At 38.2% G+C, this 25,924-nt stretch overlaps 2 protein-coding genes and 2 long non-coding RNA genes across 4 annotated transcripts; 3 read left to right on the forward strand and 1 right to left on the reverse strand.

Annotated features, from left to right (window-relative positions):
* The first annotated feature begins 1,880 nt into the window (after positions 1-1,880).
* On the forward strand, positions 1,881-2,382 carry LOC110919757. Its single transcript, XM_022164016.1, has 2 exons — positions 1,881-1,914; positions 2,021-2,382. The coding sequence occupies exons 1-2, from the start codon at positions 1,881-1,883 to the stop codon at positions 2,380-2,382; spliced, it is 396 nt and encodes a 131-aa protein (XP_022019708.1).
* A 1,935-nt stretch (positions 2,383-4,317) lies between these two features.
* Positions 4,318-6,249, forward strand: LOC118488262. The gene has a single exon (XM_035985534.1). The coding sequence runs from the start codon at positions 4,318-4,320 to the stop codon at positions 6,247-6,249; it is 1,932 nt and encodes a 643-aa protein (XP_035841427.1).
* Positions 6,250-16,152: 9,903 nt separating this feature from the next.
* LOC110916501 lies at positions 16,153-19,294 on the forward strand. The gene is made up of 5 exons (XR_002579808.2): positions 16,153-17,450; positions 17,620-17,733; positions 17,810-18,611; positions 18,686-18,901; positions 19,007-19,294. It is a non-coding gene; the product is annotated as an uncharacterized LOC110916501 (long non-coding RNA).
* A 3,676-nt stretch (positions 19,295-22,970) lies between these two features.
* Positions 22,971-23,350, reverse strand: LOC118488137. Its single transcript, XR_004883961.1, has 2 exons — positions 23,288-23,350; positions 22,971-23,205 (listed from the first exon to the last, which is right to left on the reverse strand). It is a non-coding gene; the product is annotated as an uncharacterized LOC118488137 (long non-coding RNA).
* Positions 23,351-25,924: the final 2,574 nt, after the last annotated feature.

The following is a 25,924-nucleotide window of genomic DNA, read 5'->3' on the forward strand; positions in this document are numbered from 1 at the left end:
TAAACTAAGTTCCAATTTAATTTTCTTTATTATTAATTCTTTGGTTTAATATGATTGTTGTTGTTGTTTCATATTTGATACTGAGTTGGGCTGGATATGTGTTGGGCCGCAGGTACATGCTTGGGCTTAATCAAGATTCTACATGTGCTGGGCCGATACATGCTTGGGCTTTTTATGTCAAGACTAATATAACAGAGAAGTTCCAGTGCTTCGAGTAGTGTGATTCGCTCATTATCTGTTCATCAGTTTCCCTCTCTTTCGTTTGGCGATTAGGGTTTGTTAGCATCAATAATCACATACTCACCTTGAATCTTTGAAGTGTGTGTTAAAGTCTTGTAATTGCATGAAGGTTATCACGTTGATAATCTTTAGGAGTAGTTGAGAGGTGTTTGTGAGTGTTTCTTGTTGTAATCTGTTCAGATCATTCATTCTTTGGGTTTCAAAATATCTTGATTTGGGTATCTTGTGTTATCTTGAAGATCAACGTTCAGATCCATGTTTTATAACAGTTTCCAAAATGTTGTATGTGATTATTTGCATTAGTTGTGTCGAAATTAATTATTCTCCGCTCCACGTACTTGATGTCATTAACGTCTTTCTTTAAGTTGTTCTTGAGGAGCAAAATTATGTGGAGCAACCACCTTGTTTATTGTCGAGGAGGAGACCTTGAAGGTATATACACCGTCTCACCTTATATGTGGCCCAAGAGGTCTCCAAGGGTATGTTTAATCGGTTTTTATTCTTATGTGAGATTTTAAGATGGTTCATAGTAGTTATGATAACTTTGTTTTCATCGGACATCATAAGAGTATAAGGATTCTTTTAGTTGTTTATGTGAATGAAATCCAAATCATAAGAGATGATGAGGTCGGGGTGATCGAGCTCAATCAGTTCCTTTGATGCCAATTCCAGGTCATTTATTCGGTTGACTACAATTCTTCCATGGCATATAATTATCTCATCCTCCTCAAGGAATATTTCATTCTTAATGATCTCGTTTGAATCAAATGCTCCCAGTATGCTTGCCTTTGTAACAATTTTCTGGACCTATACTATACGCGTCGTATAGGGACCCTTTTTAGACTTTTTCAGTCTGAACTCCATGCAAAGTCAATAATATATACCTTAAAATCTCGGTACATGGTGCCTATATGACGTGTATAGCACTATACGGGTCGTATATGGTTTAATATTTGAACTACCATAGTCATATACGACGCGTATAGATCTATACGCATTGTATAACTTTACTTTTTCTCATGAATTTAATGCACTGAAATCCTATACGACGCATATAGCTCTCTAGGCGCCGTGTAGCTCTCTTAACCAATGCCAATTTAATAAATATACATTTATCACTTTGCCAATTATTTCATTAGATTTGAAAGACCTTATTCTCTCGTAGCTCCCATGCTTCCAGCTTTTGAAAATTTAGTTTGTTGCTGAAACTACGCCACGAGGCACGAGTAATCGTTATGACCCCATCCACGTGATGTTCTACTGTGGTAGTAGGGTCTTGATTTATTGATTTCAAAGAAGCTATAATTTTTGTATTTTTATGTTTATCTTTAATCGCTAATCCTTTTAAAACCAACAAAGTAAAAATGTTACGTACCCTTAACCCTTGTAGTCATCTAAACTATTTTTATTATGTTTAATTTTATACACCTTTTGTATACAGAAATTTATTTAAGCATAGGAAAGAACTAGTCTAACAATTGTTAAATACTTGTTGGCATAATAATAATAATAATAATAATAATAATAATAATAATAATAATAATAATAATAATAATAGTAGTAGTAGTAATAATAGTAATAATAATATTAATAATAATAATAATTGTTAGATACTTAGATGACCGTTTTGGAATTGTTAAATGGCCGTTTTGGAATTGTTGGGTCCCGCCGAAGGTTAATCTTTTTGTATGAAGATCAGTGCTGAATAGAATTCCGGTTAAGGAAGAGCTTATCAAGAGAGGAGTTTGCATTCAAAATCCTCTATGTTTGATATATGAAGACCAAGCCGAATCGGTTGAGCATCTGGTGTGTAAGTGCACTTTGTCGAAGTCCATCTGGTGGAATATATTGGCTTGGGTCAAGCTGCCAGTTGATGTGGAGTTTGGTTCATGCAAGGAAGCTATAGGAAGGAAAGGATCTAAGGTTTGGAAGAAGGTTATCAATCTTATTTTTCAATCAATCATGTGGCATATTTGGAAGGCTCGCAATGAGAAGGAGTTTAATGGGGTGCTGTTATCCGGGAATGTGGTGGTGGAGGATATTAAAGCTGATGCGTATCTTTGGTTAAAAAGTCGGTCTAAGTTTGATAAGCTGGATTGGGGTAGATGGGCGGACTTTAATGTTAGAGACGTTATTTCTTAGGTAATGCGTAGTGGGGCTTTATATGGTGCCCTTTTCTCTTATAACGCCCTCATAACGCCTCGCACACCATTACGGGCAGCGTTATGAGGCAAAAAAAGTGGGGGAGCGCGATCTATATAGCGCTGGTATGGGGGAAGTTTTCAAAATTTGGACCAATCAAATTTAAGCAGGGTTTTTTATAATTAATTAATAAAATTGAAAATTATTAAATAGGTAATGATGGGTAGGGGCTTTATGACTACGGACTCTAATGATATAACGCCCCATAAAGCCCCCGTATGACGTGGCACGACACGTGTCGCATAACGCCCCACAAGGGGCTTTATGACTACACATGGCCTTAGTTTGGGTTATGGGGGTGGTTGGTGTGTTTCGTTTTTCCTTTCTTGTATTGACACTTTTTGAGTTTTTACAGCATATGCTAGACCTGTTGTATAAATCATAGAATTTCGCTGTTAAAAAAAAAAAAATACTTAGATGCTGGGAATCTGTTGTATTAAATATCATCCTAGCTGACATTCAATTAGACGTCCATGACAACCTCGTGAATTTTGCAAATTGTCTTAATCTCAATACGTGTCCTTCAATTGGACCATCACTTGATTAATTGTTTTGATTTGAACGTTATATGAAAGATAATTGATGCTGAATATTCACGGAGATACAGGATACTTTCTTTTTCAAGAGTTCAATACATGTGTATACGGACAGTGTTTTTTTTTTTTTTTTTTTTTATTCTTGTAACTAAAGAATAGAAAAAAAAAACTTTTTTTATTTATATATATTACACGCAAATATATTTAAAAGTTATTTAATGTACCGGGTACCATCTTTTTTATTATATACTTTGACGACGGGCCAATGGGAAGCCCCATTTACCCCCTTTGGGCTGTCATCACACGGGCCCAACAGAAAAAGCCCAACAGGAAAAGCCCAACAAGAGTTTACCTTGCCCACTAAGGTTACCGTTATGAGCGGGAAAAAGGACCAGAGAAAGCAGGCAACATTTAACGTTTGATTAGAAGATGATCTTTTGCTGGAAATGTACCTTATCGCCGGAAACATTAAATAAGGCTATGATCTTACCATTGGGGGTCAGACACGTGTCTGAGCCCCCCGAAGACCATTAGGACCCGTTGGATTATCCCATCAAAATATCTCACGTGAAGGTTAAGGTTTTGGTGGTTATATAAGAGTGAAAAACGACGATCACAGGGACAACCAAGGTATCTCATGTACTACATTCACATTTACTACTCCCACATTAACTTCCGACCAACATTCCCACGCATTTATCACATAAACCACATTTATTAGATTCACACCTTAGAGGAAGCATCCTGGTGATCAAACTCATTGGGATAAACTCCTCAACTCTTCCGGCAAGTTTACTTATTCTCACGCCGGAGCTTGGTCACGGATCCCCCCTCTGGGGCCCTCCGTGGCGAGGCTAACGGTTTGTTCTTTTGCAGCAACGAAGGTAAAGGCTCTTGACGTCAGCGAAGATCCATCTAACGTCACTACGGGATTTGGGTATTCGACATTGGCGCCATCCATGGGACATCAGCCTGACCGGTGTTCCCACATCAAACTCCGACGTTAAGAGTAGCTTACCTCACCAACAACAACATGGCAACCCCACCCAACTCACGTATCACCCAGACGACACAGAATGATCCGGATCGGGTCACAGTAGAAGACATAACTCATGAAGAAAGCAACGAGAACCAGGTGGAAAACCCGGAAAGAACGGAACACAGCACTCCAGATTTTGTGGCCATGCATAGAGAAAAGTTAACAAAATGTCTCGAAGATTTAGAAAGACAAGAAAAGCTCAACAGCCTCAGGGCTAGGGTTTCCTTTGACACACCCTCCAACCAGGAAGGGACAGACCTTCAAAACAAAAGCAACAGTGGTGACCCACTGTAAACATTCATGACTGCCCTTAGACAAATGTCTTCAGAAGAAAGGGAAGATCTCATCGTAGGAAAAAAGCCAAAGGAGAAGAGAAAGGAAAGGGATAACCAAAATGATGATGGCCTGGATCAACCCTATCTACCACGCGATTTAGCTGAGGTCTCAAAGTTCACACGGAGAATTGCAGAAGCACCGATGCCCCCCAAGACAAAGCTACCCCCAAACTTTGACCGTTATGACGGGACAAGAGACCCCGAAGATCACCTCCATGCCTTCAGGGGAGCGGGACAACTGGGGCGATGGCCCATGCCTGTATGGTGCCACATGTTTGTACAAACTTTAACGGAGGGAGCCCGACTCTGGTTTGACAGCCTTCCCCCGGGGGGGGGGGTCAACAGTTACGAGGAGCTAAGCGAGAAATTTCTCAGGAACTTTGGTCAGCAAAGAAAGGTGGTCAAAAATCCAAATGAGATCCTACACATAAGGCAGAGGGACAACGAACGAATCGACCAGTATATGGAGAGGTTTGTCAAAGAGAGCATGAACATCAAAGATGTCCCGGAGGTCATGAAGATCAGCAGTTTCATAAACGGGCTAAAGCATGCACAACTATGTGAGAAACTGGGAGAGGAGTTCCCTCACTCGTTCGATAACCTCATGGACAGGGTCAGAGCCTTTGTCAGAGGAAAACACACAGTCAGCAAAGCCAAGGAGACGGACGTCACGCCTCGAAAGGTCACCCCAGCTGCAAATCCTCCTGACAAAGGTACACCTTATTCTAGAAAACCCACTTTTGATAGAATGTTGGACGACAGAGCAAGGCCTTCATACTCCCCATATAGACCTCGGGGGAGAGGTCCCCCTCCTTACTCTGATAATTTCACCCCTCTCACCAAAACCCCCAGCGAGATACTGGCCACTGAGAGGGTAAAGAACTCCTTCCCAAGGCCACCACCCATAAAACCTGGGCCAAAGGCACAACCAAACGAGTATTGCGACTTCCACAAAGGCTTTGGGCGTAAAACTGATGACTGCATGTATTTGAAGAGAGAGATAGAGGCTGCAGTGAAAACGGGAAGGCTGGCCCACTTGGTTAAGGAAATCAAGGAGGGGGGAGGGGATCGCAAGGGAAGAGATGTAAGGGAGCCTGGGAGGGCAGATGTGGATATGATTAGAAGGAGGAATGAATTCGATACCACCCGGAGTGTAAAGGCCAGAATTCTGGGCTCCCCTGACTGCATGAAAGTTCCCATCCTTATGCCACACTTGGAAGAAAACGAAGTGCAACGACTTCCCCTCAACATCTCAGCCATAATAGCTGGCCACAAAGTGTCCCGAATACATGTGGACGGAGGATCCGGTGTTGAAGTAATATACGAGCATTGTTTCCTCAGATTTGACAGAGATGTAATAGATCGGCTTGAGGAAGACTCCATCCCTTTAGTGGGATTCAACAACAGTGTATCGCACCCCCTCGGAAAAATCAGGCTCCCATTCACAGTTGGGGTAGGGGATCGGGTTCGAACAATAAACCTGACCTTCATAGTGGTTCGGACACCCTCAAAGTACAACGCAATCTTAGGAAGACCTGGAATCGGGGGCCTACAAGCACAGGCATCCACCCCTCACGGAGCTTTAGTGTTTCAAACACCGAAGGGTTTAGCCTGGGTAAAGTCCGCTTATGAAGTAATTTCCTCCGTATCCGAAGGAGAAGCATCTGAGAGGCCCCGGAAAGAGGGAATAGAGGAGTGGGTCCTTTGCGATAGATTCCCAGAACAAACGATCAAAGTAGGAAGTCACTTAAGTGACAAATGCAAGAGTGCCCTAAAGGAGCTGCTTCTCCTCAATATAGATGTGTTTGCATTCCAACACGGAGACATGATAGGAATCCCCAGGAGCCTAACCGAACACCGACTCAACACCTACACATGGGCGAAACCAGTAAGATAGAAAAAGCGAAGCATGGGACCCAACAAAAGAAGAGCTGCTTGTGAGGAAACCAGAAAACTGCTCAGGGCAGGAATAGTCAGAGAAGTAAAGTATCCGTCCTGAGTCGCCAATCCGGTCATGGTTCAAAAGAAAGACGGGGGATGGAGGATGTGCATCAACTTCCAGGACCTAAATAAAGCATGTCCTAAGGAATGTTACCCCCTCTCAGAAATAGACGTCCATGTAGACTCTTTGTCTCAGTACCCCAAGAAATGCTTCCTGGATGCCTATAAGGGATACCATCAGATCCAGATGTCAATAGAGGATGAAGAGAAAACCGCCTTCATCACAGACGAAGGGACATTCTGCTATACCAAGATGCCCTTCGGTCTTAAAAATGTTGGGGCCACATACCAGAGATTCATGAACACCCTATTCAGGGAACAACGGGGAAGGAACTTGAAGGTATACGTTGATGACATTGTTATCAAAAGCTTGACAGAAATGGCCATGATAGATGACATAGCTGAGACCCTTCACACTATGCAAGATGTGAATATGAAATTAAACCCCGGAAAGTGCTGTTTTGGGGTAGAGGAAGGGAGTTTCCTAGGGGTAGTGGTCACTAAAGGAGGAATCAAAGCTAACCCGGAGAAAACTCAAGCTGTGGCTGAAATGCGGTCCCCCAGGTCCCTGAAAGATATTCAACAACTGAACGGGAGGTTAATAGCACTAAACCGTTTCTTATCAAAGGTAGCCGACAGGACTCTCCCTTTCATGAAAGTGTTGAAGGACTGCCTTCAAACGAACAGGTTCAAATGGACCACAGAGGCGGAGCCTGCCTTCCAAGAAATGAAAACTTACATCTGCAAGCTCCCGACATTGGCCACCCCAGTACCCGGAGAACTCCTGCTCCTATATTTGTCCGCCTCGAAAACGACCATAAGTGCGGTCATGATGGTAGAACGGGTAGGGAAGCAGATCCCCATATATATTTAATCAGCAGAACACTTAAAGGCCCCGAGGAACGCTATATGCCCCTGGAGAAGCTGGCATTAGCCCTTGTTTTCGCATCCCAGAGACTCAGGAGGTACTTCCAAGGGCACAAGATTACCTTGATGACTGATCAACCTCTCTAGAAGGTACTCAGAAGGCCGGAGTTGTCAGGGCGGTTGGCTAAATGGGCTGTGGAGTTGGGGACACACTCTTTAGAATTTAAGCCCCGGACGGCCATGAAGGGGCAGATACTGGCCGACTTTTTAGCAGAAGTCCCTGAGGATGAAGATAGGGAACTTTTAAAATGGGAAGCCTTGGAGAAAGAAGAAAGAGAAAAGGAGGACGAGGCTGTGTGGAAGTTACTCACCGACGGGGCCTTTAGTGAAGAAGGTAGCGGAGCAGACATCACATTGATAAGCCCCAAAGGGATTGAGCTGACCTACGCCATAAGACTGGACTTCGAGAACACCAACAACACTGCGGAGTATGAGGCCCTCTTAGAAGGAATGAGGCTGGCACAAAAAAATGAAAGCAAGGCATGTGGAAGCTAGTACCGATTCACAACTGGTGGTTAAACAGTACTAAGGAGAGTATGAAGTCAAAGACAACACCATGGCTCAGTACGTGGCGAAAGTAAAGGAAACAGCCAAGGCATTCAAAACTTTCAAATTAGAATACATCCCCCGAGGAAGAAACAGAAAATCTGATGCCCTCAGTAAATTGTCCTCGGTGGCATTCGACCACCTAGCAAGAGAAGTCAAAGTGGAATTCCTGACCTCCCCTTCCCTCAAAACGAAGGAGGTAACTGTAATTGAGAATGTGCAGGAAACATGGATGACACCGATCATATAATTCCTCAGAGACAGAACACTGCCCGAGGGAGACTGGGCAGCCAGAAAGGTAAGGGTCAAGGCCCTGCAGTATGAGCTGATTAATGGGGAGTTGTATCGAAGATCATACCTAGGTCCATCCCTGAAATGTGTCGATACGGAAGAAGCTGAGTATGTGATTAGGGAGATGCATGAAGGGATTTGTGGAATGCATTCGGGGCCAAGGACGAATGCAACAAGGGCAATGAATGCGGGGTTCTATTGGCCGCGAATGTATGAAACAGCATCCGAGGAGATCAAGAGGTGTGATAATTGCCAGGTACATGCACCAATGACCCACCAAACAAACACCCCATGATACCAGTCTCAACGTCCTGGCCCTTCCAAAAGTGAGCTATCGACATAATCGGGCCATTCCCGGAAGGTCCAGGAGGGGTCAAGTATGTGGTAGTGGCCATCGATTATTTTACCAAGTGGATCGAGGCGAATCCCTTGGCAAAAATAACTGGGGAACAGATGAGGCGGTTCGTATTAGACAACATCATCTGCAGATATGGGGTCCCAAAGGAACTGGTGAGCGATAATGGCGTCCAATTTGCTGGAAGACCTTTTAAGCCATGGTGCGAGCAGATGCACATTCAACAAGTATTTAACTACGTCACCCATGCCCAAAGTAATGGATTGGTAGAAAGAGCTAATCAAAGTGTCATCAAGGGAATAAAGGGAAGACTCGGGAGAAAACAAAAGGGATGGCTGGAGGAATTACCATTCGTGTTATGGGCATACAGGACCACTCCTAAAAGTTGCAATTGGGAGACTCCTTTCAGCCTAACCTACGGGACAGAGGTTGTCATCCCAGCTGAGATAGGATCCCCAACTGCCCGAATGAGGCTCCGGGAGGAGGAGAATGAACAAGACCTCAGGATGAACTTGAATCTCTTGTAAGAAAGAAGAGAAATAGCAGCAATCAGGGAGGCCAAGTACAAGAGGCAGCTGGAAAGTTATTACAACGCCAAGATGAAAAAGCTCAACCTCGTCCCAGGGGATCTAGTCCTAAGAGCAAATGAAGGCAGCTTGCAGAAAAGCACCGGAAAGCTAGGCCCCAACTGGGAAGGACCTTACCGAGTCATATGGGCAAACGACAAAGGGAGCTGCAAATTGGAAACACTCGAAGGCAAGGAGGTTCCCAGAACATGGAACCTCATGCAGCTAAGGAAATATTATATGTGAGGGGTCTGCCCCTAGGAAAAATGGCCAAGAGCCACTTTTGTAACATTTAACTATCAATCTGGGGTCCCCCTAGAGACAGATCTTTTGTAACAATTAATGCTGGGAAGTCTAATCCCTAAGAAGTGAATGAAAAACGGACAGTCAATGTGTCCTCTTTTGACAAAGTAACGGGTATTATACCTAGGCAGACGTGCCTAGAAACACCATAAAACCTAACTAACAGGCAAACACATGTGTATAAAGCATGTCAAACATGCCAAAAGCCCGGCCGTGGGGCAAAAGGGTCTAGCTAACCCAAAGAAAACGGACAAAAAAGCAAACCAAAAACATAATCTCACATTATAAACTTGTCCAGTGATTGGCCTCGAACAGACAATCCATGTTTACTAGACAAACCACTAACACAATATATCTTTGTAAACTAAACTGCAAAAAGAAATCATGTTTCATTCATTTACAAAGCAAATGTACAAAGAAAAGCCTCAATAACTTTGGCCGAACTACAAAACAACAAAGCACGACAAGTTCAACCAAAAGAACCAAAGCTCAACCTCTTGTAAAATGGTCCAAAAGTCCCCAGGAAGAACACTGTCTTGATCCTAAGCAAAAGCCCCTGCAAAGCAACAAACATAACAAAAAGCATGCAAATAACAGGGCAACAACACAAGAGCATAAACTACATGATTAGCTACCAGGGAGGGCCCCCACACAAAGGCCCCCAAACACCAAAAGTTTAAAAGTATCCTAAGGCAAGTAGTTAAGTTACAACCATATCGAAGTAAATAAATGTTCAGAAATCACTTGGGGGCACCCCCAGACAAAGATGGTGGAGAGGAAGGGCCAACAGAGGAAAACAGGGCTTTTAACTCGTCAATCGATATTAAGGGATGCTCCAGGATTTTCTTCAGGATAGCAGGGGTCTTGCTTCCAAACTCCTCATCCAACTTGGACAACTTCTTCTTAGCTTTGGAGTTGTACAACGGATTCTCTTTTCTGCCTAGACCCTGAGCAGAGTAAGCATAACCATCCTTCAGACCGGCCTGGTAGCCAACATCCCGGTAAGCCCTGTATATCTCCTCTAAACCTCTCTTAAAATCCTCCGACTGGGCAATAGCAGCAAGGAAGGCTCCAAAACCTTCAGTAATTAGCCAATGCTTTTCCTTTGCCAACCGCTGATTGTCATCAGAAGTTACCCCATAGTCCGCATACATGGTGTTAAGTTGCTCCTGGGAAACGGAGCCAACTTCCCTCAAATACTTCAACTCAGCAGCCAACTCTTCCTTCTCCCCCACCAGCGCCGACATCTCTTCCTCCCAGGCTCGCTCCTTCTTCTCCAGCATGGCCCCAGCCCCTGGACAAAAAGTCAGAAAAAAAAGAAGGGGAGGGGAGGGGAGGAGGAAGGATTGTATACCTTCTCCTCCTGCAAATTCCTCTCAGCTTCAACCACTTGGCACCTAAGTCCGGCAGCAACAGATTGGGAAGCCTTAAGCTCAGCCTTGAGCCCTTCATTCGCCCTCCTCAGATCATCAATCCTCTGCAACATACCAGCACCCCTGAAAAAGCTCTCACAAAGGGACATGATGTACTGATCCTCGAAAAGATCATCCCTCAAAGCAGAGTTCACAAATTTATGTGAGGGAGGAACAACATGAGTAAGAAAGTCCCTAGCGGCCTCAGGAGTCCCTATCACTGAAGAATGAGAAACTTTCCATTTGGGAACATAGGTAAGGGGAATAGCGTCAGCAAACAAAGGAGCCAAAGGGGACCGACGGGTGAGACCCTCAGGCTCAGTGAGCTTGTTGGTCCCTGTAGCATGAAGAGGGGAGAGTTCAAAAGCTGAGGTAAAATGAGCCAGGCCTACTTCCGGGGTTTTGTCCCGTACCCGGGAAGATGAGGGACCAGTAGTGATCTCTATGGGATCACGAGAACTCCCCTACACCAAAAGAAACATCAGAAATCAAACAAAGATGAAACAGAATAAACAAAGATGAGAAAGGACCCACCAGCAAAGGTGCACTCACAAGGCTTGAAGACCTCAGATGTTTGGACAAGGAACCCTTGACCCCAACAGGGGGACGCTCAGAAGCAACTTTTGAAGGAAGGGGGAGCTTCTGCCCACTGGCACTTCGGAGTCTTTGACGAATATCACGGGGAGCGGGGGCTGGCTGAGGACTTGCAGATTTTCTCTTGCGAACTAAACGAATCTCCAGATCCTCATCATCGCTTTGACTAGAATGTTGAACAGGGGGAAGGTCAGGGGAACTTTCCTCCTCATCAGAAGGGTTCCCCTCATCACCCCCCACGGTGATAGAACCCCCAACCTGGGCAGATCCCCCGGTAACTGACACTGCCCCACTCCGACTCAGACCCGGAACAACTTCACCATCAACCACAAACTGCACATCCTTAGAATCTCCCTGAAGCAACCTCCACAAAGTCAACTCTGCAAAAGAAAGGTACTAAAGATGACTACACAGATACAAAGAAACAAAAACAAACAAATGCAGATCCAAGATGGAAAAATACCTTTTTTACCAAAGAAAGCTTTGGGACGAACAGGTTAAGAGGGACTCAACCCCCCCATAGCCGAAATACCCTCGGAAAAAGTGAAAGCCCTGGTAGGATTCTCATACATACGCTTCCACTGATCGGTCTCATTCGCCGATAAGGAAGGAACAGCATCTTCGATGGGGGTATCAACATCCCTAGGCGAAGGGGATTCCGACATCATAGCAGCAGAAACAAAAATAAACCTACTTTTCCAATCCTTCGGGTAAGTGGAAGTCGGCATGAAGGGTTTTGACACATTGTTCTGTCTCTTGGCAAAGGTAAACCAATCTCCATCTGAGATCAGCTTGTAAAACATGCAGAACAAAGGAATGGAAGGTTCACCGGAAATAGCAGCACAAGACAACTCGAAGTGCACCACTCTCATCCACCCTAAGGGATGCAACTGAGAGAAGTGAACCCCAAAATGACGAAGCAGATCGACTTTGAAAGAGGAGAGAGGATATCGAACCCCGCAAGAGGAAAAAGCCAGGGTATAAAGAGGAATCACGTCTGGCGTAAACACCGCCGGTTCATCAGGAGCCGGCAAGGTAGGGGAGAACTGTTCAGGGATGGCAAATGTCTCGACAAAAGACCTCAAATCCTTTGCCGTCAGGACTGACTTGATTACAGAACGGCCGGAGCGACTCATAATCGAAAAAAGAACGACGATCGGAGAAAGAATGGTGATCAAGAGGAATTGTGACGGAGAAGAAAAGGAATCAGAAAATTAAGATAGGAAATTTGAAAGGGTGTAGGGTATTTAAAGGAAATAACTGACGTGCAGGTAACCGTCCTGTCATCAGTCTCGTCAAAATTCAAAAAAAGGGCACGTGTTGCTAAGGGGATAACTCCCGCTATAGGTATACGGCGAAATGATGGCTAGTGGGGACGGTTAATTACAACTGGCCAGGAGTAGGCCCACAGGAAGGAAAAACCTCTCTTCGAACAGTTATGATTCAGCCCCGGATCATGAGCCTCGGGACTCAGAACCGGGGACTAAAGATGACTTGACGACGGGCCAATGGGAAGCCCCATTTACCCGCTTTGGGCTGTCATCACACGGGCCCAACAGGAAAAGCCCAACAAGAGTTTACCTTGCCCACTAAGGTTACCGTTATGAGCGGGAAAAAGGACCAGAGAAAGCAGGCAACATTTAATGTTTGATTAGAAGAGGATCTCTTGCTGGAAATGTACCTTATCGCCGGAAACATTAAATAAGGCTATGATCTTACCGTTGGGGGTCAGACACGTGTCTGAGCCCCCCAAAGACCATCAGGACCCGTTGGATTATCCCATCAAAATATCTCACGTGAAGGTTATGGTTTTGGTGGTTATATAAGAGTGAAAAACGACGATCACAGGGACAACCAAGGTATCTCATTTACTACATTCACATTTACTACTCCCACACTAACTTCCGACCAACATTCCCACGCATTTATCACATAAACCACATTTATTAGATTCACACCTTAGAGGAAGCATCCTGGTGATCATACTCATTGGGATAAACTCCTCAACTCTTCCGACAAGTTTACTTATTCTCACGCCGGAGCTTGGTCACGGATCCCCCCTCCGGGGCCCTCCGTGGCGAGGCTAACGGTTTGTTCTTTTGCAGCAACAAAGGTAAAGGCTCTTGACGTCAGCGAAGATCCATCTAACGTCACTACAGGATTTGGGTATTCGACATACTTTATGATACATGAGTTATATATATTAAAGTTAACTAAGAAGACGATAAAATCAATTTAAATGGCTACATCTATATGATTTTAGAAAGAAAGTGGATGTTATAATGATTAATTAAGGATTCTAATTTGACCATGCATATCAAGAATCTAGAGATGGATATTTTAAATTTAATACTCCTTTATTGAATACTAGTTTATAGACTCATGTATTACATGGGTTTGACAATAGAAAATAAAAGTCTTTAAGATAATCACAGAGTTGATCGAGTTCTTTGAGGAAATAAATGTGTTTCCTATTTATATAAACTTAAATAAGTTTTTTAATAAATATATTATTGTTGAGGTTGGTTGCGTTTGAAGGACATAACGATTATAAGTTTTAAATTATTTTTTATATTTCATATTATTTCTTGCATCACACATAATAAAATATAAATTTTGATATGAATACATCTAACCCTAATATGTATATACAAAATAAAAAAAAAATACAACACTACTCATTTTAAATGATGCGCTTAAGACTTTTGTTTTTGAATACAAAATAATTAGTATATTTTATTTCAAATTAATATTTTCTTATTTTAAAAGGTGTTATCAACGCAGAAGATAGAATGGAATTAGTTCATGATCTAAGAGTGTGTGTGTATATATATATTGTTTATACATATATTTAACATTTATGAAAACGATAATAACAAATTATAAACATGATAAGTTTTAAATTTTTGGTTTCGTCAAATAGTGATGGGTATATAAATTTTTGGTTATCCCATCTTTTTTTGATAAGTATGTTTTTATTTACTAAAATAGAGATATTATACTAAAGTATAAGTAATTAGATAACTAATATTAGTTATTAAGAATTAAAAATATTGAAGAGATATAATCATGAATATAACATTATTTATGATATATATTAAATTGAATCATTTAATAATCTTTATATTAATTTACTTATTATTTATTATATGGTTAAGGTAGCATGATAAATTGCCATATGGCATTTTGGTGAAATCCTTTGTTATAGAAAAATGCCATGTGGCATTAAACTTACTCTTTTATTAGTATTAGATTATGCAAATCTTTAATAATATATCTTTCACTGTTAATGTATGATCAATGTTCTCATACATTTTATTTGGGAAAATTAAGAGAATATCTTGAAACAAATTTTGAGTTACATGCGATAAAGGAAACATGTCTTCCCTTTGACGCCAAGGAAACAACTCATGAGTCGACCTATGAACAATGAACATCCAAGAATGAAATTAAACATACACGAAGTATACTAACTTCAACTTTGCTTAACCATTTGAGAACAATGCCCAACCAAAAAACCCTTCGAATATGTTTTTGTTTTCTCTAAGTTGTTCTCTATTATAGAGAGTGGGATGGAGTGGCGTTTTAGATGATTTCTTTAAATTATTCTCTAAAATCAAGAGATAAATTGTATACAGAGGGTGTGATGTGAATGCTAAGTAAACTCGGGAACATAACATAGTTATAAATTTTAGGAATTCAAAGAACTTCACTATGTAAGCATCTCGAATGTTCACTTTTAGACTCGGGAACAGAATGTAAATGCTAGGAATCCAAAGAACTTCACTATGTAAGCATCTCGAATGTCCACTTTTAGAAAGTTTGAAGTAGGTGTTGTGTCTAGATAATGCTTAAAGCCCAAAAACATCATATATGTTAGTGTTCAGTTTTGATTATGTAGCTAAATAAAAATAAATAAATAATTGCAATACCTCTCTTGGTGGAAAACTGGAAATTGACTAAATTTGACCAAGAGTGGGATTACGTAAATGTTTGTTGTAATCATCATTAGTTAATGAAACCAGATCTAACTATTAATGAAAATGACCTCAATATCATCCTTATTGAAGGACTGAGCCAACACATATCGACTGTGGATCCCTTTGTTTTCAGTTGATGAGCCATGCCCACTTTTGGCGAGCATGCGATCTATTGCAAGGAGTTACCCAAGGATAAAGACAAGCATGATTTAGTCAGGGATGTTCTATGTGATGTTTTAAAGCGGGCAAAGATTTCAGCTAAAAAAAGAAGGCTCCTATGAACTTTCTGATCAATTTGGTTAATTATAATCTTAGCATTTTGGTTTAGTTGAAGTTAAATCCATAAGGCTCAAATTCACTGTTGGTTGTTTTTTTACACATTCAAATGGATGCTTTGGGTGATGAAATAAAATTGAGTCGAATAATTAACAATGGACCTACTTAAATTGAATAAAATCGAGTCGAATAATTAACAATAAACCTAGTTAAATTGACCAATAGGTAAATTGGCAGTGTATGTGTTCAAATTTTACACAAGTTCGGAAGTTTTTATTCTTTTTAAACCAAACTTTAGGGTCTAGTGGTTAGGCTACTCGAACCCATTAATTATTAATTATACAACTTGTATATAATTAATTTTTTAACTATCTGTGTCCATTGATTAAAAAAAATCATATTTTTAATTAATTTTTTCAACATTCTGGGTTAGTTATAGAATTTGATGTTGTGTAGCTGACAATAATTTGATTAGTAGCTGGATGAATTGTTTCGCACTTCTACTAATTCTCCTATATATTAATAACAGAACGGAATGAACAGTAGCAACGTTATTTTGGTCAGTTTTTTGTATAACCAGTTTAGATATTTTGGTCAGTTTTTTTTATAACCAGTTTAAACGAGAGATAATAGTGAGAGAGAGATGGTCACTCTACCTGCGGTCATCGCCTCCGGCCGATTGTGCCTCCGACCGACTGTAGCCGGCCATGCCCTCTGGCCGACCGATCTAACAGCGCCACTTAATCACGACGGCGGCTAGGGTACCGGAATGCCTACAGGAGGCGGAGGTTTTCTGCAGAGGGGATTTGGTTTGACACGGCAGCGGCGACGGTGGAGTTTAGGGTTCCGATGACCCTTTTGGTACTCCGACGAGAAGCTCCAGGCCTGAATGTTATTTTCTCAGCTACAAGTTCATTTGTGTGGTTGGCTGTGACCACTGTCGGTTACTTCCACTATCGCCACCGCTATCGCCTCCGGCGGTATCGCCGCCGCTTGCAAATCTGAAACTCTAACCCCCAAACCTTTCTTTCTCTTACTGGGTTTCTGCTGGTGGAATTTTTGTGTGGTTAGCTATGTTTAAGCTGACGGTTGTTAGGCTGTGATGAGTATCAAATTCATATAGATCATTGATAAAGATGGCGCGGCAAGGGTGGTGGATGGTAGGTACAGAACTGCAACCCACCTTGCAGCCAGCTTCTTTTGGAACTCTGAGCCTTATATTTATTTTTATTGTGTCTTTAATTTTTAATGTTTCTCTGGTGTTTACAAATGTGTTGATACATATGTGTTTGTGGTATGCTTTTCGCTGAATTGGTTGATTTGTGATAAGGAAAACAGATTAGGTGTTAATCGATTGGTAAATTTGGTGTTAATTCTTTGTTGACAACAACTTACATCAGATCCTATTATAATCACTTCACTTTATTCCGTTGTTGTTTGTGTTTATCGGCTTTCATTAGATCTGCGTCTAATAGTTTATGTCATCTTTTCAACACCAATTGATTTCAGAGAAAGAGTGCAACTTTTTGTTTTTCTGTTCAAAGTATATCCCTTTAATCTATGTTAATTGATCATGTTAGATCAAGGTGTGTTTTCATAAATGTGTAATCAGCATTTAGGTTGTTAGTGGATTGTTTATGGAGGGTAAAAAAGGTTGGCGGGTGAGGTTTAGAGACGGCGAACCAGGTTCGTCCACGTACCCGTATCCGTGCTACGTAGTTCTGGAATGTTGAAGACAATGGTTGTCATTGACCGATTTATGTATCAACGGCTTTAATTTACCATGATCACAGCAAATTCATCGTGGATTATATGAAGATGTAATCGTGTTTGACCATGTGAAAAAGGTACTTGATAAGTCGATAGCATGATAGCATATCCTTTTCAAATCCATGAATGTTTATCATAATGTTCTTTTCGGTAAAGGTTTATTCTTTTAGAAAGCAATGCAGTAATTTTTTTTTACTTTTTACGGAACTGATTTGCGTACTTAGGATTTGTTATTTTTTCTTTCAGTATGCTGCCAGAGAGGCTCAAATTGTGGCCCAAGCCGGATGAAAGTACGCCATCCCCATATCTACAAATATGGCTGGTAGGGGTACCGGCATTATAGTGGGAGGCAATCCAAAGGTGTGTTGTTCTTTCCGGTTTCTCATGCATGTCATTTGCTCTAAAAGATAAAGAACGCGATTTATGTTAATTTCAGATGCTTGCAAAAGAAGTTATAGAGGACAACATACTTTCACATATGAGTCAAGATATTCCAGATATCGACTTTGAAGAGCCAATGTCGCAAAAGGTATTATCAAAAATGAAAATTGAGCCATCATCATTAGCTTTGCTGGCTAAGACTGCTCTAATGGGTTAGTGGTCTTGACCTTTGACTTCATTTCGTCAATCGAGAACCCCTTGTAAATGCACATATTAATGTTCTTCACTTCTTGGTACTATTTTTATTATTGTAGCTAAATATGTGGCCAAATGATGACTTTTTTATACTTTTTTCAAACTTGATAAATTATTGGCTTTTTATGTAGATTCTTTGTCCTGGGAGCAATAATGATACAGTGACCTTTTCACAGTGTTTGCACTGCTGGTCAAAGCTGAGGTTAAAGCAATGGCTTTTGTGGTTGTCGTTGACTTTGCTGGTTTTCCTACTTTGACCCAATTCTTGATAAAGCTATTGATAAACAAGAATATTTTCATGAGTTTTAGGTCTAATAAACATTAAAGCTACTGAAATGAGCAGCTACTTGTCTTTGTGGCTGTGTCTCTGTGATGTTATTGGAGCTGTTAGTATAGGTAGACTCCAGTTTTGTTCCGCCTCTTATAGACGCGTTCATGGGTAGCTCGAGAGATATTGCAGTCGGTCCTGTGGCAGTGGTCTCTCTGTAGCTTAGAGCTTTGTTACGAGATGAGGTTGAGCCAAATACACCTGAATATTTACGTCTTGCTTTCACTGCAACATTCTTTGCTGGAGTCACTCAAGCTGCACTCGAGTTTTTCAGGTAATATTAACTTTAACAAAAACTGTCGTTTTGATTCGAATCTTATATAGTTTTGGTGGTTGCTCTTTTTACAGATTGGGTTTTCATGGGAGGAGCGGTCGTTACCATCGCGCTTCAGCAACTTAAAGGGTTGTTAGGCATCAAGGATTTCACAAAAAAGACTGATTTAGTTTCGTTCATGCGTTATGTCGTCAACTCAGCACATCACGGAGTACGCAAGAGGTTGGGTCGGGCAATGGGATATTCGTTTAGTACGGGTTGACGTATGCCAACTCAAGTTGGATTGACCCGTAAACACTTTTATATTATTTTTAAAATCTTTTTATAGATAACTACTTCAATAATTATTTTTCAAAACAGTCCGCGCGCTAATCGAGGAGGTTTTTGTGTTGCAGATCTACTGGTTGGAGGGTGCTAGAGGTGTGACACGAAGTTACAAACGCTAGGTTGTCGTCGCAACGCGCGACGTGGGTAAAAAACTAGTTATATGAAAAAATGCATCAACATTTGTAAGTTGTAACCTCCGTCCTCCAGTTTACTTATTGGATATCTACTTTTGTAGTCCCTCTGTATATGGGCCTTTGAAGTGGGCTTTTCTTTATGCTCGGCCCATATGAACATGAATCATCAAGTCAAGAGATGATAATTTCATTAATCTAGTTTTAAACGATTCTTTTTTGGTACTTTTTTATCTTTAAGTGTTTAAATTTGCTTAGCTTAAACATTTTATAGTTACATAGATTTTATGATCAATTTTAATTTATTTGTAAACTGAAAGTGTTATAAAAATAGTATTTGTGGGTGGGTCTCCATATTAAACGTTACTTATTTTTTCATTAAAGTCCACCGATTTATAGGATTTGATTTTAAACCAGTTGTAGAAGATATTTTCCAAAACTTGTAGATATAATGTTATTGGGGGATTGATTTTTTCTTTTTGAACGGAAAATTAACCAAATTTGGATCATTGATAGACCACTGGAGTATCATCGTGCTACCAGTAGAACCACTCGATCATATTCATCTTCACTAGGCATAATTTCTATACAACAATTCAGGAGGAAACCCAATAAATATAAAAAAACCCTCCTTGTGTGAATCGAACTTTATACAAAATAGCTATCTTTTACTCAATTTTGGCTTACACATTTGTCAAATTAGCTTCCGTTTATAATGAACTAATATATTCAAAAGGAAAAATATGTTATAACCTATATCTAAGGGTCCTACTTTCTTACAATATCAATGCCATTTTCCCAAGAACGTTACTTTCTTACAATAAAGTCAACGCCATTAAAAAAAGATACATATATGGATGGCTAACGACACTTGGTCAAAAAAGTATTCATAGCTCTTGCAATTAGTAATCCAACTCCCTCAACTACCTTAAGGGTAACAAATAATTTCTTTCAACTAACAAAGTCTACAACACTCATTATTATAACTACAAAAAGTTACCATGGTGTTTATTTAGCTTATTTTGATAAGACTAAACGGTGTGGAGTAAAACGTTTTAGCGTCCCACTTTTAAATAAATGGTTCTTATTGGCCATCAAAGCTGCAAAATGGGGTCCAAACTTCACTCCTCTTTCATGTCCACCATTCTTCTCAAGAGAGCTCCTTTGGAGCGCCCCCCCCCCCCCCCCCTTTGACGCCCTTAGGACAATGTTAAGGACTTTATCAAGATGATGTGGAGAGTGGCGCCACTCCGTGCCGTATAGCCTAACAACCATGTAGGTGTAACCAAACTTTTAAGTCAAATTTATAAAATATGTAGATAATTATCTCTTAAATCTTGCAGCTGCCCAGTTCGTAATAATTATTAACCACATTTACTTCTATATAATTTACACACATATTAATAAGTCACCAAAACGTATGACTAGGAATAATATGATTTACGCACACATATTAATAAGTCACCAAAACATATGACTAGGAATAATAAGTCACTAAACATATCGATATAAGAATTACTTTTATTTATGGTATAACCAAAAAAAGGTTAGGTGACTGTATATGAAATTCACAATAAAATGGCTTGGACAGTTGGACGTCGTTTAAGTATTGCTTGAACGTAATTGGTTTTTTTTTTTTTCATTTTTTAAATGGCGACAAATTCAATAACACAACAAACCAGCACACAGCTGGAAGTACAGCAGAAATAAAAGAGACAGAACGTAGTTGGTGTTATTAGTGGTTCAGTTCGTTACATTATTTATATGTGCGAGAATTTGATAGTATGTATTGGTTCAGTTCGTTACATTACTTATTGTCGAAAATTTTTTAAATGTGATGAATGGAAATTTAGTGAGTAATATTAAATTCTACATATAGTGACAAACTCTTAAGTAGAGTTATTTATTTCACTTGTTTAATTTTCTATTAGTACTAGGGGGAACACCCGTGCGATGCACGACATGCATAATAGTTATTGTTTTTTCCTGGAACGACGACTGATATAGATAGTGCGTGACACGGTACGAAAGTGCGAATATAGTATAGATTTTTAAAACAAAAACCGGTTTTTTTTAAAGTTAGCCGTTTGACCATGGTTATTTTGACCAAAGTCCACTCCTCGTTCGGCGCTTTGTGGTAGCACTACCAGTCAAAAAAAAGGCCCAAAACGCCCGAGGGTACAGTGTTCCCCCGCGTTTTTAAGACGCTTTGAGAGAGGTTTGCGCCCCACCACATGTGGTCTCACAAAACTTCAATTCTATGGACGTGTGGTTTCTCAACCCTCTTCAAAAGACGTCATAGTTTTCAAATTTTTTTATTTTTATTTTTTCTTTTTCATTGTTTTAGATGGTGTAAAATAGATGTTATATATATATATTATACTACATACACATATACATATAAATTCAGTTTTGACATCTAAAAGTCAAATTGCAGGTTTTGTTCCCTTTTATAGATAAGAAAGCAGTTTATTATTTATTACTAAAATGTTGTATTAACTTTATTCTGCAACATATTCTTTATAAACTATGCTTACCTTGACATAACCTAATAGCTATATTTCCTTATTAGAAGTCTCTTATAATTGAAAATTAGTACATATTATTACCTTGCTGGTGAACACATTTACTCTATGTTTAGGGAACAATTTGATTAGGTTGCTGATATTGAATTGAATATCACACCAAATTACAATAGCAGTTTATATTGCTACTATTCACCCAAATCAAGCACCTTAAATAAGTCAGTGTTTCTCTATATTCAAAAAACGAACTATAACTGACGATTATTAAATTGCAACAGTCAATTCAATCCAAATACTGCAATAGAAACATAAAATCTACCACAATTCGTTGGTTAATCACGTATAGTTCTTAATCGATTAGAATCAGAAAAAAGGAAATTGACTCACCGTAACTTAAAATCAGGAAGAAGGCGAACAAAGGGGCGGAGTTTTTCGAAATCAATGACCCCTGTCTTTCATTGTTATTCCTTGAATGAGGTAAGCAAGACCCTATACTACACACTACATACACATACATAAAAATTGGGTTCTATATTATTTGTATAAACACCGATTGGAAACCCTCACATTGCATTTGATGAAACCCTAATCAATATAAACACACACACTAACACTCACGAATCAAATCGAATTTATAAAAGGAAAAATTCGGGCTGTTTTTACCTCTTGCTGCTCCAAATCTTCATTACCATACATTATCTTCATCTTAGAGATATAGATATTGCACTTAAAGGTCTCAACCATCAAAATACGATCCAAGGGCTAAAAAGTGGTTCCTAATTATGCAATGGTTATCATTTGAACCTTATTCCATGAGACTTGAGGTAAGATGCAAAGAGCATTCTTTTGAGTTTTAAACCATCTGTAATTAAGTTCATTATTTAATCATTATTGTTGCAATTATTAGGTATTATAGATAATAATACCCCATGAAATTACCTTTTAGTAATTTTCGTTTCTAATTGGTTAGCATCTTTTAAGTTTTAAAACCATTTATAGTTATAATTAAATTCATAATAACGTTGATTAAGTTTTTTTATATTTAATTATTATTATTATTATTATTATTATTATTATTTATTTTTATTTTTATTTCATATGATGTTCATCAACTATCAACTATCTGATAAAATTGCAAAAAAGGTTGTAATCTTATTTGTATGATGTGTAGCAATTACTAAACCAAATAATAATGACTTAATTATAAAATTCAATCAAGTAATCGGTTACGGAGAACTTGAAATGGAAAAGCAATGTAAATATGAGGAAGGTGATGATGTTCAACTAAGTCAAATGATTTAATTCTTTATCAAGTAATTTAACAATACTTAATTTATAAAGTTATCAATTTAATTGTATTTATTAATTTATACTCATGTAGAAAGACTAATTCCCTTTACTAACTTCATTGAGTTGTTGTACTATAAGCATAATATGTTGCAATTATTTAAATTTGGTTGGAACCCTTGTGAAATGCTTTGTACGATAGTATAGATAAACGCAATCAATTTAAATCTTTTGCGCGGGTTGAAAACATCCGAGCCCTTAAAGTTTGCTGCCCAATCCTGTCAAACAATACCTCCTCAAATATTTCCTCTGCATCTATATTGCCTATATATAGTATCAATTAAATCACACAAAAGCATCATATGTTTAAAAAAAATAGTAAAGTAGAAATTAAAAAAGGAAATACCAATAGGCCAAATAAATGTCTATCTCCAAATGAATAACTTTTCTCGTACCCACCCTTTTACACCTCCATATACATGAAGCTGCAAAAAGGAAAAAGACTATAAATTTATGAACAATTAAACAATACATTGGTAAATGGTTCCAGATACTATAGTCATGCAAGGGTACCTTGATGAAGTATGAAGTGTCTCTCTTTTTGTATCCAATAACCTGTGTGTATACTTTATATGTAATATAAAATCATAATTTGAAAAAAAAACCACTAAATCACCAAAAACATAATAAAACATTAATATAAACTCATAGATTATGTAAAAGAAAACTGTTATCCCATTTGAATATTTTAAGAAACAAACCAAAGTTTTTTCGAATAAATGTTGAAATGGGTATAAAAGAACACACCTTTCCACCAAGATAAATAAATTTCATATCAACTTATCTCTTTCTTATCTCTTTCTTTTCGACTCTCACTCGCACAATAGTAGACAAAGGAGTTGATGTTGAGTGAAATGGTGAGTTTATAGCAATGATAGGAGATTCCTTAATCGGTCAAATTTATTACATATTGATTGAAATTGGACCTTTGGAGTGCTTTTGCGGTTTATCCCAATAGGTTTCGTTTATTAATTGCATTTAAGAACCGAACTTATTATTGTATTATTATAATTAATTGTGATTATATTCTCATTTAATTATTATTTTATTTTCTTAATATTAATGTAGAAAGACCATTTCACCCCTTACTAACATCATTAAGTTGTTGTACCATAAGTATAAAAGATTATAATTACTTAAATTTGGTTGGTATCCTTATGAAATGCTTTATAATATAGTATAGATAGATAGATATAGATATAGATAATTATTTTTTTTATTTTTTAATATTAATGTAGAAAGACCATTTCACCCCTTACTAACATCATTAAGTTGTTGTACCATAAGTATAAAAGATTGTAATTACTTAAATTTGGTTGGTATCCTTATGAAATGCTTTATAATATAGTATAGATTAGGTTCTAGCATTAATGTACTGTACTATATGTTAATATGGTGTTTCATACATTACTTTGTTGCAAATTGTGTTGTTTTATTTGTAAATTATTATTATTATTTATAATAATCTAATTAATTTAGCCAAAATCTTGTTAATAATATATTAGAATATATATATATAGTTATTTTAATACTTTTATTATTTTAATATTATAATAATAATTCCTTTTTTTTTACTGTTTAACTTTAATTTAATGATTTTTTAGTATCACGGGGTGGGATAAGCTTGGTGTCAACCGGTACTGGTATCGAAAATACCGGTACGGTCTTGTTTGGTATCGGTACAAATAGTAATTTTAATATTTTAATAATATATATAGTTTTTTATATATTTTTATTATTTTATTTATAATAATAATTCTTTTCTTTACTTTTTAACTTTTATTTAATGATATTTTTATGATACTTATGATCTTTCGGTTTAAATTTTATCTTAATCTATTAAATTCTGATACTAATATCATGGATAAGTTCTTAATATTTGATATCATTTGGATCCCTTTACCTATTTTTTTATTATATTTTTTCTTTGAAAATACATTGTTGTGTTTTTATTACGAATTATATTTGAGCTACTTTTAATATATTAGTTACTTCGAAATTTAAATTTATGGTTACCTTGTCAAAGATCATTTTATAGAATAATCATAAGTTTGGAATAATTATCTTTAAACCAATTATTAAAACAAATTAAGATCAAAGTTAACTTTAAACTAATCTACCTTTATCTATAATATATTATTTTGTATAATGTGTTATTGATGATATTAATTTTAATGATTATTGATATATAATTATTTTATTTTATTTTTTATCTTATCTCTTATTTATTTAATATAAATTAAATGCAATTAATAGGATTTTTATAGGATGATGCATTTAAAACAACCATAAATTTTGGTTTTAAAATAGAACATATAACTAAACTTTAGAATATATATAGATAATAAACTTTTCATGTGGTGTATTGATTTCTTTTATGTCAATTGATTACAGATTTTATGGCAAAATTAAGTCTATAATTATGTTGGACTTTTCACCACCCATGACTTTTGCATACTTAGTAGGTTATGTGCCTCTTTTAGAGGCTAGATATAAAAAAGAGAGAGAGTAAATTGCCATTTTAGTCCCTGAGTTTTGTCCAAATTTGCCAATTTAGTCCAAATAGTTTTTTTTGTGCATCTGGGTCCCTGACTTTTACATTTTGTTGCCATTTTAATCACTTTGCCTAACTCCATCCAAAAACTCTATCTTTAACCAGGGGTATTTTGGGGATTTTCATTTTAAATGTTTTTAATTGCCATTTTGATCCAATTCCAAAAAATCAAAAAAATTCCAAAAAATCAAAAAAATTCCAAAAAATAATAAAAATTCTAAAAAATTATAAAAATTCTAAAAAATCCAAAAAATTCTAAAAAATCCAAAAAATCCGTTTTGGCGCGAACCGTTTCGAAGCTGAACCGTTTCGACGCGAACCGTTTCGACCCGTACCGTTTCGAAGCCGAACCGTTTCAAGCCGAACCGTTTCAAGCCGAACCGTTTCGACCCGTACCGTTTCGAACCGAACCGTGCCGTATCGAACCGA

Source organism: Helianthus annuus, chromosome 16 (assembly GCF_002127325.2).
Source record: "Helianthus annuus cultivar XRQ/B chromosome 16, HanXRQr2.0-SUNRISE, whole genome shotgun sequence".
NCBI classification, from domain to species: Eukaryota; Viridiplantae; Streptophyta; class Magnoliopsida; order Asterales; family Asteraceae; genus Helianthus; species Helianthus annuus.